Below are 17,748 nucleotides of genomic sequence, written 5' to 3' on the forward strand. Positions count from 1 at the left end.
AATACTGAAATAACTACACAGTTGGTTTTAGTAAACTAATACAATTATTTCATCAAGAACTATGTTGACAACAAAAAAAACTGATTTAAGAAAAAACGGAGTACTACCATTTCAATTGAAAAAAATATTTTTCAATCAATTAACAATAATTACACCAAAAATCTGGCATCTTGGCAAACCTGACAGCATATTTGCTATTATTCTCGTCCTTCTTTTAAATTTTAAAATCAGTAATATCAATACTAGTTTTTAAATCATTCAAGATATGCTGTAAATGTAAAATAGAAAGACGTATAAAGTCATGAAATGTTACATTACGAAGCAAGCTATCTGCTTAACAGGTCAACATACATCTGTGTCAACTTACCGCCCAATATCCAGCACATGTCTCATAACCAATCATTAAAACTTGAAACGGCCACTACAAGGGTAGTGCCTCAATCATAATTCCATGAAACCCAGGAATTTGAGCTAGCAACTCAGTTTTTATGCCATTTTTGCCAGGAAGACAGAAGATTCAACTTTGCCTGTATCTTTCAACAGCTATTTTACTTTGAAACATGGATTTTGCCATTTCAAAACATATTCCAGGACCTAGTTACAATGAAAAAGAAAACATCACTGGGCATTTTCAGCTCTAAATTAAGAAAGAGCTGTTCAGATCGGTTGCAACAATACCAATAATGAAACATAACTACAGTTCTTTAAAAAAAAAGAAAAAGAAAAAGAAAATGAAAAAGAAAAAGAAAAAATTTTATAAAAACCTGATCTCAAAATTCAGCAATAAATTGTAAAATGTGGAGACAGGTCAAAAAAGGTAAAAAAAAGAAAAAAATGTTAAGGTTTCGTATTTTATGTACCACAATAATATGGTCATAAACTGGTTCACAAACCTAGTTATAGCCAAATAACAAAACTCTTGTTATCATGTTTAAATAATTACAGTCAAAAAGAAATGCATTAACTATTCACTGTTTTGAAACATCAACCGTATAAAAGAATTCGCTAGTGACAGGTTTCAGCTATTACAATGAGTTGTTCTCACACAAAAAGAAACTTTAAAAAATGGCATTTAAGACCAACAACCACAGAGCTTCCTGGGTAAGAACCTACTTCACAGTAAGCTGCCTTTTAAACACAAAAAGAAAGTAACAAAAACAAAACAACCTAATTGCCCAAAAAGTCACACCCTAAAACCTTTGAAAATTACTAGTAACTTTTGATTTACATACTGGTGAAAACAGAGGATCATTACTTTAGCTGAAATGAACACCCTTATCTTCAGGTAACGAATTGTCATTATTATCCTAATTAGTAACTATTCATATAATCACTACTCATCTAACATATTAAATTTCTTGAACTTTTTTCCTTATAGAATTCCAATAAACTCTTCTCCAATGTATCATTTAAAAAAACTAAGTATTGCAACAAATTAAATAACAAAAATATAGACAAAATCAATACTGCTTTTCTGCTGGTTTCAAGTGTCTTTAAAAATGGAAAAGAAGTTCTTAATAGTACTCAGTAATAATACAGCCTCACTTTATTATAAATTTATGCAAGAGTGCATTATATGGCATATTCATGCAATGAGAAAACATCTGTAAGCATTCTGCCCTTCAGGTACAACGACACATTTCAAAGACTCCTCATTAAATAAGTAAATATCAATTTTCTCATTATATACATTTTTAGAGTATGTTTCAACTCTACCTGGTATTTCAATCACTTTTTATTAAATATCTCCATGGGTCTTAATGTCAGCAAGACTGATGGCTCTTTCATGAAACTATTTCTCCAAATTTCTAATGGTCCCTATGTGTACTTGCTAGCCCTAAAGTACATTATTAAAAGTCTACCTATTCATTTTCATTTGCAAGAAAAATTTCATTCACGATAGTAAACATACCTTTTACATGATGAACCAAGGACACAATGTGTTGAATAAAAGACTCTGAAGTGCTTTTGCTGGCCTGTGGCAACTTAATGTGGTCAAAGATGGATCGGAATTCTTGTTCCTTCTTGACAGAATGGACAAGTGTACTAGCAAGTAGCCTGTCTTTAGTCAAGGAAGCAGGTCTGGAGCATATCGGTAACAAACACACACATAAACAAAATATACCATTGGTTTGAATATGAAATGGGAGTATGTTCAGAAAGTAAGATAATTAACTAGGATATTAAGTAAACCACACAGATTATTTCCTGGGCATCAGTGTGGAATTACCTGTTAGAATCATCAAGAGGAACAGGTGCCATTTTGAGTTTGACTTCCGGACGATGCGAATCACTGGCTATCATTTTGATCCTAAGTGGGCTCTCCTCTCGGAAGGTAGACTTTTCTCGTGCATCCAGATTCTTGTGTAGAGGGGGACTGTAATCAAAGAGGTCTTTGAGCTTTTCAGACTTTACCTGCTCAGGTGATTGAGTTTCTTTCTTTACTGTTATTCTCTCAGAATTTTTGTCGTCTTCCTTGTGCTTATCTTTTGCAGTGCTAGGCCTTTCCACTACGTAGCCAGTCTCTTTAAGTTTATAATTTTTTTCTTCTCTAAATCCGTCACTTTCTCTATTGCCTTTCAGTGAAACTTTGGACTTGTACTTGGGTCCTTCCTCCTCAGTATTCCGGTGAGATGTAGTAGCAAAATTTTTACCCTGATCTGCAAGGACTGACTTTCTGAACTGTCTATAATCCTCTGTCTCCTCTGTGTCATCCCCTTCTGAATCGTTAAACTTTTGTTTTCCAGACTCTTTATCACTAAAGTAATCTAGTGCTTCCTGATCTTCCCATTCTCCCTCTGCCCTCCCTTTCTCTGATCCTTTCTCCTTTGGAGCCTCTTTATCCCTGGTATTACCCCTATCAAGCAGGAATACTCTAGACTCTTCATCTGTGAACCTGTGAATAAGCAGAGAAGAGAATGGTAACTCTGGATTGCATTCACTGTGGATCACTTGTATACTTATATGTGCTGCCCAATACTGTAGAGCCAGTAATAAAGAGAAAAAAAAAAAAACTCTACTGAATAGTGTTTTCTTCAGATTCCACTTTTAAAAAACATCAAAAGCAACCATACAGCACTTATGTACTGAATTTTTAAATACATTTACATACTAAACCCTTTCTCAAAAACTTTTTCTAGTCATAGGTCACAATTCTGCACTAACAAATCCAATTATCCAGAACTTCTATAACCTGCAACAGTTTAATTTTTAAGGCTAAAGAAAACCCATAAGCAACATATTTCTCTATCAGAATTCTACTTATAATTATACTCAAAATTTCAGACTATTACATTTATCTACCAAAAATAGTTCACAAATGACTTTAAATTAATATTATTTAATACTCTGAATCACAAAATATTTCATATATACTCTGCTGCAGAAAATGATTTCTGGGAATACTGAATACTGTATCAGTTCAACAAGAAATTTAAATGTAGTTTGTACAGCACTACCCCATAAATATTTGCCTACCTGTTCTATTTTCTCAGAGTCAAACTACATTAGAACCCAATTTTCACTGAGTTTTTTGGCAACTCTAGCAATGCTTGAAATCAGAATTTAAACAAAGTATGTTTCAAATGTTACTAGAATAAGAAATACCATTATCTTTTTATAGTCAAATTTCTTAATAATTGGCAGCTGCATGTATAATACCACACAAGTAAGAACATGCACTATAACTACATTATTTATGTAGGACACATTATAATGATGAAGGAAACAAGCTTTCAGTGCTAATACAAAATTTATCTCTGCAAGTTCTTACAACAAGTTTACCATCAGTTATGCTTTATGCTACTCAATTTCTTGTCTACAATAATTCTTGACTGAGAGTAAAATTAAAAAGAAAAATACAAATTAGCTTCTATTAAAACACTTAATTTGCAAAGTTAACCACATACAGTGTAAACAACTTAGAATTATAAAGTCTTGAGTAACAGCTAATACACCTCATAGTGCAATGTTAAGTCTTAAAAATCGAAAGAGAATTCAAAATTAAGAGTATTAATATTATTATCTAAATATTTTAGTGCTTACCTTTTTAAGAATTTTCCTGTCTTTGCAGATTCCTGATCTCCACCATCAGGATAAAATGAAGAACGTCCCCTAGCGTCATCTCTTGGAGCATTCTGTGGTGTGATTGTCTTTGCAGGGCTTCTTCGTGAAGGGATATGATGAATTGGACTATTCTGAGAAGGACTGTACCGACTAGATCCATTTCCAACAGAACCAGACCCAGACCTTTCAGGACTATGCTGAATGGAATGTGAATGCTGAGAGGGGGTGTTTTTTGCAGAGTGGACTGTACTGAGCATGGGGGCATCAGAGCAAGATGAACTCTGACTAGGTGGTGTAGCAATCGGTGAAGGACTATGAGGTGATCTGGGACTATTATCATAAGCTGAAAGGCCAGGCCAAATATCACCAGATGTGGCTGATGATTTGTTAAACTCATCAATAGATTCAGATGGGTCATGTTCAAATGTATCTTTCGGCTCCTCCTGTGATTTACTTTTCAAAGGACTCTCTTCTTGGGGCTCCCCTTCAGCTTTTTTGGTTTGTTTTTCCTGAGACCCTCGTCTTTTAGAGACAGGAGATTTGCTATATGGGGATGAAGAACGAGAAGAGGATGATCTTGGAGACCTAGAAGATCTATATGACCGGCGAGATCTGCTTCGGGATCTTTGAGAAGAAACGGATCTTCTTTTTGGACTCCTGGAACGTGAACGACCTCGTCTAGGACTCCTAGAGTGTCTTCTATTCCAGACAGGTCTATAACCACCTCGATGATATCTACCTCCTCCTCCTTGATAATACCCTCTGCCCCTTCCTCTGTACCCATAAGGTCGTCTCATTCCTCTATTATTTCTGTAATCTCGGCGATAATCTCTAGAATAAATACGATCTCTACTACGAGATCTTGAATATGTCCTGGAACGAGACCTAGAACTAAAAATGAAATAAATATCAATACAAGAAAAATAAACTATTCCATTCTATCCTCCTAAATACTCCTGGTTGAATTTAACAGGTCAACAGTCAAAATCAGAAGTGTGCATTTGAAAAACAAAACCCCTCATTTATATAAAAGTAAAGTTTACTGTTTTAAAAGTCTCACTTCTGAGATAAATATTGAGAGAATAAAGTAAAGGCCTTAGGAACAAAGGCATAGAAAACAAGGGAAAATATCCAACAGGACACACTAAGAAATTAATAAAGTTATAAAGGCACTTAAAGTAGCAGAGTAAAAGAATATTTAATGGCATAGAAGAATATTCATCAGTGAAATACTACTGGCTAAAGGCATACATACTGAGACATCAGAAACAATGAGAAACTGAAATAATATGCAAAGATAGTTTACAGTCATATTATTCTCACTATCCAACTTATCTCAACATAAATTCAAAGAAATTCACTATACAAAAGCACAGTATGGTAAGAATCTGAGATCTGAAGTCACATTAACTGAACTCAAACTTAAGTTCTGACATTTACTAACTTGCAACTTGAACAATTCTCAATTTCCCCAACTCTAAAATGAAGGCAAGAATAGATCCACTTCACAAGGCTGACAATAAAATATACTGAGTTTAGGATTGTAGCTAAATATAGTAAGCACTCTATAATCAATCATTAGCTGATTAAAAGCACAGTAATTCACCTGTATCTCTTCTTCCTAGAATGCGATCTTGATCTTGATCGAGAACTAGACTGTGATCTAGACTTTGATCTTGAAGAATGTGATCTAGAATTGGAGCGACCCATTTCTTTCTCCTAGTTAATGAGAGCAAAAGTAAAAAATCACAATTCAATGAAAGACGTTTCACACCTGTATATATATGTTGTAAAACTACGTTTTACAAGACTTAAGTTTCTTTCTTCTTTTTTTTTTTTTTAATTTATGATAGTCACACACAGAGGGAGAGGCAGAGACACAGGCAGAGGGAGAAGCAGGCTCCATGCACCGGGAGCCCGACGTGGGATTCGATCCCGGGTCTCCAGGATCGTGCCCTGGGCCAAAGGCAGGCACCAAACCACTGCGCCACCCAGGGATCCCCAAGACTTAAGTTTCTTAAAGGATATTACTTATCACCATTTTCATATGAATACTAATACAATTATCCCTAACTATTTATCTTCACCTGCATGACAGATACTGTATATTGCAGATAGGACAGAAGATTTCTACGGACTATACTATCTATGTACCTCAATTCAAAAAGGCAGCAGCTGCAGAAGCCAGAAAGAGCAATCTAAGACTACAGTAGTATGTCAGATGTTACTCCATGCCCAATATAAATGCCTACCTCTCCTGTAAAAAAGATAAAAAAAAAAAAAAAAAAATAGCAGAGCAATAATATCAGATAAGGCACCTGAAACAAAGAAAATACAAGTGGCATAATACTAAAAATAATAAGAGTAAACCTAGCAGACTATCATCCTAAATGTTTATGGCCTTAAAATGGGGCTAAATTAAAGAAAAAAAAAAGGGGGCTAAATTAACCACTCCACGTATACAACACTGCATGATTACACAAAAAAATGGACGTATGTTTAAAAAAAAAAAAAAGGACTTATGTGAACAATGCTAGTTCATCCTGTAGCTTTTGGGTAAGTAGAAGTAAAAGGATAAAAAACAAACGAGAAAGATTGCTGCAAGAAAGATACTGGAAGTACAAGAAAAAAAAAGTTGGGTGCCAATAGTCAAACTTTTCTCAACACTACTTAATATCTAGTGCAATAATTAAACCTCACTGGGTACAAAAATCATTAACAGGACTAAATAATTTAGAGAACCTATATGCGCCTCCCTAAGTTTATTTCTGCTGTAACTATTTCCAAATTTCCACTAACTTATTACCAAAATAAGCTATTTCCATAAAAATGGGCTCACTGAACTTCTAATATCCTGTTAACTGCCACAGAAACAATTTCTCCTACAACCAAATATTTTTGAAAGCTTTTATTTTTACCTACCTAAGCACTGCTCCATATTATGAAAATAGTACTTAAAAGTACTACAATGGATTTCAATTACAGAAGCAACACAATGTCCATACATATTTCATCAAAACCATAAATGACAAATTTAAGGTTTCACATTTCAAAATAAAACTATCCTCATAAAGACAAATATCAGCTCTATCTTCTTGTAAATAATATATAAAGACAGTATCTTCCTGAGAGTTGTAGTGAAGACTAAAGGAGTTGATACATGTAATACAATCAACTTTAATTACCTTAATAGCGATTTAAGGATGTTAAAAAAGCTAAGTTACAGAATTCCTCTTATATGCATATGGAGAGAGAAGTTATTATCCTGCATCTAAGTTGATGTGTTTATAAAAGTGGAAGGAGACAAAAAACAGAGAAGCAGGAGAGAAAAAAAGAATCTTTTTCCTAAAACTTCTAAATCTAGCTTATTTAATATAAGCCACCAAAATGCAAAAAAATAATAATAAATTTTAAAAAAGCTTCAAACTTATGACTTTCAATCACTCAAATTCATGAATTAAGTAGTCACATTTTCTCAAATAAACCAAAACTGAAAAGTAGAAAAATGAATGCTATTTACCTTGGGTTTTATGCAGGAATAAGCAGTCAAGTGAAGTCTTTGAGATACTGTAAAATTCTTCCTGGAGAAAATGTTCTGAGAAATTAAACTCAATTCAAATTCCTAGCAAAGATAAAAAAAAAAATACACATATATGAGTTTGATTTATGGTAAATATCCACTGTTCACAATAATGAATTATGGTTAGCACTGAAGTAAACTCTTAATAAAGGTACTAATGATTTCACGGAAAGGGAACCTGTTTTAGGAAATGAACTTTTAACCATAAAAGATTAAGAAATTTTTTTTGCTTTTATCAGAATGTAGAAGTGCACCATGAAGCTGACAGCATTTTATTTTTTAATTTAAATACTTGAATTCTCATTTTAGCAATTTGGACTTTAGAAAACAACCTATGCTGCTATCCTATCAGAAAATTTTCAAGTGGCTAATATAATGCCAAATACGGTATTCTTAGAATATCAAAACATGTCATCTACTAGTAATTATTCATATTGCTACAATTATACCTTAGCTAAAGTATGAATTTATCTGTAAGGCTTTGCTACTTATCTTATTCTTTATTCTCTCTTGGCCACTTCCTTTGTACAGTTCAGTTTCATCTGAAACTGGTCTTTAGGATTCTTATTAAGAGCTATCACAGTAAGTAAGCTCTGTGCCTAAAATCATTTTGATACATGCAGACATTCCAATAAAAGTCTATAAATCAAAATACCTAATGAAAACCAACAGTCTTACTAATTTACTATTACAATGCAAATAAATTTAAATTTTGCACAAAATATTAAGCAGCTATCAATAAAGGTTATTAGCCTCAAAGTAACAATCAGTGATTACCAATTACATGCAAAGAATAGTCAAAAAACACTAGGAGAGTAGAAACTAAATAGAAGATTAAAACATGCCTAACAAGGAATTCACAGACCACTTTAAATGAAAAAAATACATATAAATATGAAAATCTGTGGATCTTACCAAAGATCCAATAAAAAAATGCAACAAAATTGGAAATACAAAAGAAACGTTAAGATTAAACTGGTGAATCAAGAATATTGTTCCCCTATATACCAATGGCCCTACAGTTGAGGAGATAAAAAGATTTGAAGTTCAAATTAGAAGAATAGGAACTAATACTTAGGGGAAACATACTAAAATAAAAAATAAAAACAAAAGACCAAAAAAAAAAAAAAAAACCAATAAATAAATAAATAAATAAAAACAAAAGACCATAGATACAGAAACAAAAGGATTTCTAAAGTGTATGCATGTTTAATTTTAAAAATATCAAATCCCCCCAAGGAGGCAGAGAGAAACTAATCATCTAAACTGATGCTTGTTATGAAACTTTATTCTGGACCTAGAAGTCCAATACTATACTGATTCACTCCTGGAAGTGATACAGGGCTCATTTTAACTAATACTTCCCCCTAAACAATTCGAGAAGGCTAATTTTAATTTCTACATATCTGAAGGAAAACCAACTGCCAAATCTCTCTTTATGCCAGATCATGACTTTTGAAATTCCAAGAAAATATACACTAGAAATAACAAAGGCAGGAGGGGCTGCAGGCTGTTATACTAGTAGATAGGCATTCTTGTTCCAACCTATAAATATATTCAAGTATCCATAAAAGAACTCCAAGATATGTAAAGTATGATGAATATTTAATATAACATTTAATGCAAAATATAAACATTTAGTAACAATATTTAATAGTACAAAAACCATAATCAGTTCAGCTAACATTTTTTAAATAAAAATCTATGTACAAAGCACTATGCTAGGTTTTACAGGAAATGGGAGTATGGAAGAAGTGCCTGTTCTCCAAAAACCAACTAAAGAGGAACAGAAATCAACAATTCATCGCAAAAAACATCTGAATACCAACCACGTGCTAAATAAAATCATCTAATCCTCATAACCTACATGTTAACTCATCTCTCAAATGACAAGAATTCGAAGTTTTCAGAATTCATCTGAATTTACAAGGTGCCTATTACATGCTAGGCATTATTATTGTAGCACTGGAAATACTGTACTTCAAGTGAGACATTAAATTTCCTACTCTCTCGGAGCTTATGTTAAAGGGAGGAAAATTTAAAAAAAAAAAAAAAAAACCTACTAGCTGATGTATTAAGAAGTGGAGAGGACCACAAAGGTGGGTTATTGGGCCCTCTTTAAGAACGTTAAAGCTAAAGACAAGGAACACTGCAAAGTTACACAGAAACAAAAGCATTCTAGGCAGAAGACACAAACTTGGTAAATTCAGAACAGAAAGACCACTAAGATGATTAACACACTCTGATCATGGGGATGGTATGAGATAAGGTGGAAGAGGTAGGAAAAGACCAGATCAAATTGCATCTAGAAAGCAGGCCAGATTGGATTTTATTCTAACTGCAATGGGAAGGCTCTGCAATTAGGAAAGTCACACCATCAGATTTACATTTAAAATGGCTACTGTGAACAGCATGGGCAATACAGAGAGAACAAGGAGACTAATTAGAAGGTGAAATTCAATATAATGGTTACTTGGAAAAGGTGGTAGCAATAAAGTTGGGAAAAAAAGGCAAAGTCAGAATCTGGGTTTGGAATAGTTGTCAACAGTACTTGCTCATAGGTTGGTGTGGAGCAGAGAGAATGACGGGAAAAATTCAATGTGCTCCTTAATTCTCAGTTTTGAGCTCAAACACCTACGTGATGTGCAAGTTTAGGAGAATAAACAAGATTTCTTTGCCTTTCTAGGTTGCCCATGGTCATAGAGTATAATCGGTTAATCCAGAATTTGACCCAGATCTCCTGATTCCAACTCTTGCACTCTCTCCAATATCCTGACAGGTGCTTGATGTGGCCATAACCTATATATAGAATTCAAAATGCCAAATCAATCTTCCCTTTATTACAACTAAGATCACTTACTAGCAGACTGTAAAAAAAGAGAGGGAATAAATTGCCTCCATAAAAATACATAATTTTTATACAACTGATTCATCAACCAGTGAGGAATATAAGAGAATAAATCAGGCTTTTATAAATAAAGTTCTTAAATACCTTAACAAAGTCTATCTTTTATGAAATAATACATTATGATCAACTAGAACACAAGTTAAGAAAAAAGAGCAGACAATTGAGTTCAACAAAATACTCAAGCTGAAACCCCCCTGAAAAGGGTTCTTTAGATTACTCTATCAAGCTACTTGAGTCAAGTTTTCATTTTAGTAAATTCAGGAGTTTGGCTTCCAAATTTCTGTAAACAAAGTATTGCTATTCATATCTTTAATCCTAAAACTATTATTATTACAATAAACTAGGTTCAGGACGAGGCGGTTAAGCATCTGCCTTCAGCTCAGAGCTGACCCCAAGTCCAGGGATTAAGTCTCACATCCAGCTCCCTGCGAGGAGCCTGCTTCTCCCTCTGTGTCTCTCGTGAATAAATAAAATCTTGAAAATCGTAACGACATTAACTAGATGCTCAATACTAGAAAAGTTACCTTAATCTCTTTCAGCTTCAATTTCCACAGGTATAAAAGGTATAAAATAAGGCTAACAATAATGGTACTCACTCACAAGTTTAAGGTTTCATAAACTAATGAATGTAAACAGTGTAACATTTGGCACACAGAATACACTCAAACATCAGCTATCAGGGGAGGCCTGGGTGGCTCAGCGGTTGAGCATCGGCAGGGTGTGATTCTGGAGTCATTCGGCTACCTGCATGGAGCCTGCTTGTGTCTCTGCCTTTCTCTGTGTGTCTCTCTCATAAATAAATGGAATCTTAAAAAAAATCAGCTATCATTATTGGTAACTGGTTTATAATGGTTTCTCCTGAAGGTTATCTACTAATTTTGCTTCATTCAAATGGTTCTTTTTAAGAATACTCTTAATATTTTTTGATATAGCATTAATCAGCATTATAAATGCATAATAAAATGGCTGGAATTTTGCTTTAATATCTTCTCAAAAAAGTACATAAATAATAATAAAATTGGTAAATGCTAACAATTACTAAACCTAGGTGAGGGGAGTATGGGAGTTTACTATTTTCTCTACTTTTGTGCTTGAAAATTTCCATAATTAAAAGTTTGTGAAAAAAGATACATTTAGTCACAAGTTTTTATTTCTTTGTCCAACTTGTCATCTTGCTTTAAAAAAAAAAAAAAAAAAAGACCAGACTATGCCACTCTCTGGTTCATGTGGCCTTAAAATTTTCTACCTTTTTGGAGAAATGCTGGACCCAAGTTTGAAAACTCCACAACATATTACACAAATATAGGCTAGAATTATTACTACCTTAATGTCTGTAATTTTTTTTTCAGTCCTGGAAACAAAACATTAAGCTTAAGATTCTGAGATAACACTAATGATCAACTGTCTAAGAAGCTGGATGTGAAAACGGAACAAATTCATAACCTAAAAGTAGAACCTATCATTTATACTTGCTACCCAAAGATCTACTGGGCTTCTTGAGTCCCTTTATCCACTACCTTGTTGATTAATAAATCACTATAAATTACACAGGATAATTCAGCTAGTGTTCAACTAAGGATTTTGAATGTAGTTTCTGGAAACTCACAATCCAAAGCTCTATGTATAACTTGAAAAGACTTTTACCTATTTCTACCAGTTTTCTCATCACAGTTAAATCTAATACAGCTAGCTGAATTCAATTAATTCAACCAGACTTGAGCCTATCAAATAGTTTTTAGAGATCTGTCTCCAAGTCCTAAAATACTATTGTTCTTACAAGAATCAGCTCTAGCTAAAAAATCTCCTATGCCATCATTTTAATTCTGAATGAAAGGGGATTCCAATATTTATCACCATGTTACAGTGAAAACATGGTATCCATAAAACAAGATGACTATAAGCCATCAGTACATAAACTTTGGGTTTTTCACCGTGAGTTATTTTAGATACATAATCCTCATAAAATTACTTCTTCTGAATTGGCTAGAATCACATAAAAATGGAAATAAAGTTGTAGCGGTTTTACGTTGACTTCTTTTGTCTAAACAGTAGCCCAACTATTCCAACGAGAGGGTCCAACCGGAATGAGAATTTACACGATTAAGGAATTTTGATCTTTAATACCCAAGAAAAATTAAAAGGCGCTGCTGCAAAAAGATGTGTCTATCTAATCTCTTTACATCAGTTTTAGTCAAATCTGCCTTCAACTTTAGTAATAATTTTTTTCAATCTAAAACGTTAAAAAAAATTGACGTAGAAAATTTTGCCAACTAATATTGGCAATATTAGTTGCCAATACTGCTACTTGATTGTAATAAGGTGAATCTTAAACGTGAAGAAGGCCAAGTTATGGACTTAAAACGAGGGCAAAATCCCTAACTTCAACTCCCCACTACCCATTACCCCAGCTGACTACCCATCATGGTTGCAGTATTTCTGACTCGTTATAAAGACCTGCATCACATGGCGAAAGGTGACGGTGTCGCTCGTACTACTGGAGAACCGCCTTTAGGGTCCGCGGTCCTGGCCCGGGGGGGGGGGGGGGGGAGGGCCACTCTTCCATCCACCAGCTGAGGCCTGCTCCCCACGCTGGGAAATGGTAACTAGGCACCAACTCTTGAAGAGTCAAGAGTGCGCACGTTCGCTTCAAAAGAGAGTGGGCTGCCGGGGGATCCGGCATTAACCACCTCGGCGAAAACTGTCCCGCGACACCGAGGGTCGGAGGCGGACACCGGTGTCAGAGACGAGAGACCGCAGAACATGTTGCTAAGACAGAAACAAAAAAAAACGAGGCGTAAACCGACGGGTTAGAGTGAAGCCGGAAAAAAAAGGAGTTTAAAGACGACGCGAAAATGGGTCAACCTACCCAGCTCACTTTGCTGCAGGTCACAGTTGTTTTACCAAAGCCCCAAAACCTGGAAGAAAGGTGGCGCTACCAGCCAATGAGAAGCGAACACAAGCTGCACCTCCAGCGGTCTCAGGAGCCGTAGGCGGAGAAAGGAGGAAGCGCGCGTGCGCCGGGAGATTTCAGCCGGGCGCGCGCAAGGGTCCGGGCCGAGGAAATGGGGGAAGGGTTGAAGAGGGAGATATGCGCACGCGCACGGGAAGGCCGCGCGGTCTCTGGGTTTAGAACCAGGTTCGTAACCGCGCGCGCGCGCGCATCTTTCTCACTACTCACGCCACCCCCCACCTTTTCGACCAGTAATGCCTCGAAAACCTGAGGGGATCTGATGGAGAAACGCATAAATAACGGCGAAACATCTCGTCGGTCCTCCTGTAGCCGCCAACGCCTCACTCCCCACAAAAGATTCAAAAATATTCACTCGTCGTCGGCATTTACTGCGCTTTGAGTGATTTGAATGAAGCATGGGGCCTACCTGAAACGCGGAAAGCACGGTTCCCGGGACTTATCTCCGTTGTAACTACACAGCGGCCATTTCCCGACTCAAGAACGGGAGGAAAACCATAGAGCTATCTTCGACGCGCTAGCTCGTCTCCGTCACTTCCGATTTGGGGCGTGGCTGCCAGTGCCGCTAAATATCTGGGCTAGCCCCGCCCACCCTTCCGCTCTAAACCGGCTCCCTAGCTATTAAGATGTTTGCCTGAGGCTTTCTGGGAAGTCGCGTGGCTGGTCTCGCGCGAGGATCTGGCGGCTCCGCCCTCCGGCCTTGGGCTGCCGCCTCACCCCGGGTGACGGTAGGCAGTGGGCGGGGTGTTTTGTCAGGCCGTGAGGTCTTGCTGGCCGCATGGTGGAGTTTGCGGGAGGCTCGACTCTCTCTGAGGGTACGCTTTGGACCTCTCTGTCGATCCCACCTTTTGCTTGTTTGGTCTGTTCTTTCTGTGGCGCTGACTCAGACCGGAACAAAGACCCAGTCTCACGCGGAGGAAAAAGACGGGGAGGCTAGCGGGCTGTGTGTGATCGCACACCGAGTCCCCGGTGACCAGTGGGCGCCGAGTTTCTTCTTAGACGTCTTAACTGCAAGTGTCGCTTTCGCTTTGCTATAAAATGTGCCGAACGCACTTCTGTAGTAGAAAAATGGCCATGAGCTAAGTCCCTTTCCAGAGTGGCGTCAGACCAACTCCGCTACCCCTGACGGAGTTTGCGCCGCGGTGTTCCTCGGCTCGGGCTGTCTGTCCGGCTTTGCATCGGAGGGTGGTGCTGCTTTCATCGCCGCGCTGCTAGAGAGCATCGCCACTTAGGCGCCTCGGAGCGTCGGCACGGGCGTAAAAATAATGCAGAATACGAAGCATAATGATCGTTTGTGCCGGCCGAGAAACAGCCCAGTATAGCTTGGTCCGCCAAAAATGTAAGTCAGATTATAAATAGGCAAACCGCGTTTGATTTGGACAATTTCAAATAAGAGCCGTACTGCATTCTCTATTAATACTTATCTGGGCTGCACTTTCTTCCTAAGGGCCTAAAACCCTTATTACTTTGATGTTTGGGGACATAAACTACCTGAAAGGGTCTCAAAGTTGTAATCAGCAACCAGTCTTGTGTCCGTTAAAAGCCAGTGTTGGGCCCCAGTTGTGAATTTAACGTTGGGCTTAGGGCATTCTCTCCTCACAGTATGATTTACCAGCTCAACTAGAAAAAAATACCTCATTTGCATGGGTTAAAATCTCAGTTTTCTCTCACTGTGCAGCCTGCCCCTCACCCCACCGCCACTACCACCACCATCTGAATATGGAAGTAGTAATCTTTGGTCTATGTGGTACACTGGTAAGTCCCAAGCATTTAGTAAGTGCTCAGTAAGTATTTGTTGAATGGATGAGCTATATATTAAAAGAAAAAAACCCTAACCATTGATACCTCAGTACAGCACGACTACTCTGCATGTATAGGGAGTAGAAAGTTGTTTAAAGGTTTTAATCATAGGTATGACATCGATTTGAAAAAGACTTTTAAGTTGCTGTGTGAGAAATAGTTGACATTGGGCAGCAAGATCAGTTAGGATGTTCTTTTAATAGTTTAAGTGATGTAATGATGATTGTGGTGAGAAAAAGAATTGTAAATATATTTTAGAAATGAGATTGACAGGTCCTCCTGAGGGATGTTAGGAGTTTAGAGAAAGGGAGGAAATAGTGTTGCTGCCTAGGTTATGGCTTTGATTAACTGGGTGGATTTTGGCATGTTTTAATAATTGGGAAGATTGAAGAGAATGATAGGAAAGGGAAGAATGAATAGGTTGGGAAATAGAAAGGAAATCAGGAATTCCATTTTTTTTTTTTTAAAGATGTTATTTATTTAGAGAAAGAGCATGCACAGGAGCACGGTAAGGGGCAGAGGGAGAAGGAAAGGGAGAGAATCTCAAGCAGACACCTTGTAGAGCCAGAAGCAGGGCTTGATCTCTTGACCCTGAGATAACAATGTAAGCAAAACCAAGAAGCCAGATGCTTAACTGACTGAGCCACCCAGGCACCCCATTTTCAATATGTTAGGTATGAGATGTGTGTGAAACATGAAAGTAAAAAGGCAAGGTATGGAGTTAAGCATGTGGGTTTGCAATTCAAAGGAATGTTCTAGCTTGGTGATAAAATATAAAATGATACTTAAAATCACAGGATAAAAGATGTAGAGAGATAAGAGATGACCTGGGACTGAACCCTAAAGAATCCCAACATGTAGAGATTTGTTAAAAGAGGAGGAGGAGAAAAAACAACTAGTGATGGGATGCCTGGGTAGCAGTCAGTTGAGCAATAGACTCTTGGTTTCAGCTTAGGTCGTGATCTCAGGGTCATGGAACCAGGCTCTACACTAAACTTAGGGTTTTCTCTGCCTCTCCCACTCATCTCTCTCTGTCTAAAATAAATCTTTTAAAAAGAAAAAAAACAGTTGGTGAAATAGGAAATAAGTGAAATCAAGTGTACTGGTTATCTGTTGCTGCATAACAAATGACCCCAACATCTAGTAGCTTAAAACATTTATTTTTTTCACAGTGCCTGTGGGTCAAGAATCTGGGAGAGGTCATCTGGATGATACTGGCTTAAGGTCTCTCATAAGGTTGCAGTTAATCTATCAGGTGAGACTGCGGTCACCTGAAGTCTGTGGATTCACTCCAAGATCACTCAGTGTTGTTGGCAGGAGACCTCAATTCCTTGTCACATGGACTTCTCCATGGGATGCCCAGTGTCCCCTTACATGATAGATGGGATGGTGCCCTCCCAGAGTAAATGATCCAAGCAAGGACTAGCCCAAGACGAAGCTGCAGTCTATTATAACCTAATCTCAGAAGTGACACACCATCACTCTGCTGTATTTCACATGGACCAACCCCTGGTACGGTGTGGAAGGAGAATATACAAAGGTGTGAATACCAGCAGGTAGAGATCATTGGGGACCATCTTGGAGGCTGACTATCACATGAGGAGAGACAAGTGCTTCAAGTGTGTGAGGTAAAAAAAAAGACAAAGGACAAAATATCCTTATGTGCAATTTTGCCTGCAGGAAACACTGAGAGAATATAGTAACTACGCCCACCTGAACTGAGCCAGGTAGGCATACTGACAGAAGCACTTCATAGATCTACCAGCTGCTTCAATTTGCGCCCATCTACTTCTCACGTTACAACAGTCCATTTGATTTTAGAAACTCTCCTACCACTTCAAAATAACAAGTTTCCTGATACCCACTTCCACAAGTAAACTTTAGGTAATTTTAAGATAAAATACTATACTAATTATAGTACTTCTGTATTTCTTAGCCATCTCCACTCCTATTTTTATTAGATTCCTTTTTTTTTTCATGTGTAACTGATTAAATTTTTGAGTGTCATATCCCAATCCTATTTTTCCACAAATCTTGTGGTATTTGTCTTGTGATTTTGCATAGCACAGTGATTTTTATGAACACGTATGTTACATTAAAGCAAAACTGTATAATATTCAGTATATAGTCCTAATTTTAACAGGAAATTGAAGCTTAGAGAGGTAGAGTATCTTGCCAAAAGTCATATGCCTGTTAAGTGGGGAATTCAGATTTTATCAAAGATCTATCTGGCTCTAAAAACCACCTTGTTTCTACAGCAGTATTTACCTACATGAACAGTTAAAATAGGGGAAGGGAAGGAAAAATAAAATAAGATGAAAATAGAGAGGGAGGCGAACCATGAGAGATGCTGAACTCTAGGAAGTAAACAGGGTTGCTGGAGGGGAAGTAGGTGACAGGGATAATTGGGTGATGGGCATTAAACGG

The 17,748-nt window shown here is 37.0% G+C and overlaps 1 protein-coding gene and 1 long non-coding RNA gene across 27 annotated transcripts in view; one reads left to right on the plus strand and one right to left on the minus strand.

Moving 5' to 3' along the window:
* Positions 1–14,087, minus strand: part of BCLAF1 (BCL2 associated transcription factor 1) — a 29,498-nt gene extending 15,411 nt beyond the window's left edge. For 4 of the 6 annotated variants that reach the window (XR_012030256.1, XR_012030255.1, XM_072824892.1 and 1 more), the window contains exons 1-6: positions 13,931–14,087; positions 7,586–7,687; positions 5,672–5,784; positions 4,045–4,956; positions 2,231–2,896; positions 1,913–2,082 (exon numbers count right to left, since the gene is read on the minus strand). Coding sequence is in view for 4 of the 6 variants with exons in the window: in XM_072824892.1 (XP_072680993.1) it covers positions 1,913–2,082; positions 2,231–2,896; positions 4,045–4,956; positions 5,672–5,775 (1,852 nt within the window). In the remaining 2 variants the exon portion in view is untranslated. The remainder of the gene's footprint in view (positions 1–1,912; positions 2,083–2,230; positions 2,897–4,044; positions 4,957–5,671; positions 5,785–7,585; positions 7,688–13,930) is intronic. The other 2 variants (XM_072824902.1, XM_072824885.1) reach the window with 1 other exon arrangement.
* The window catches only part of LOC140632665 (uncharacterized), a 30,723-nt gene continuing 26,596 nt past the window's right edge, over positions 13,622–17,748 (plus strand). For 3 of the 21 annotated variants that reach the window (XR_012030303.1, XR_012030281.1, XR_012030319.1), the window contains exons 1-2: positions 13,631–14,860; positions 16,494–17,205. This is a non-coding gene — a long non-coding RNA (uncharacterized lncRNA). Of the gene's footprint in view, positions 14,861–15,199; positions 15,277–16,493; positions 17,206–17,748 lie in introns of all 21 variants that reach the window. The other 18 variants (XR_012030283.1, XR_012030306.1, XR_012030287.1 and 15 more) reach the window with 13 other exon arrangements.

This window comes from Canis lupus, chromosome 1 (assembly GCF_048164855.1).
Source record: "Canis lupus baileyi chromosome 1, mCanLup2.hap1, whole genome shotgun sequence".
NCBI classification, from domain to species: domain Eukaryota; kingdom Metazoa; phylum Chordata; class Mammalia; order Carnivora; family Canidae; genus Canis; species Canis lupus.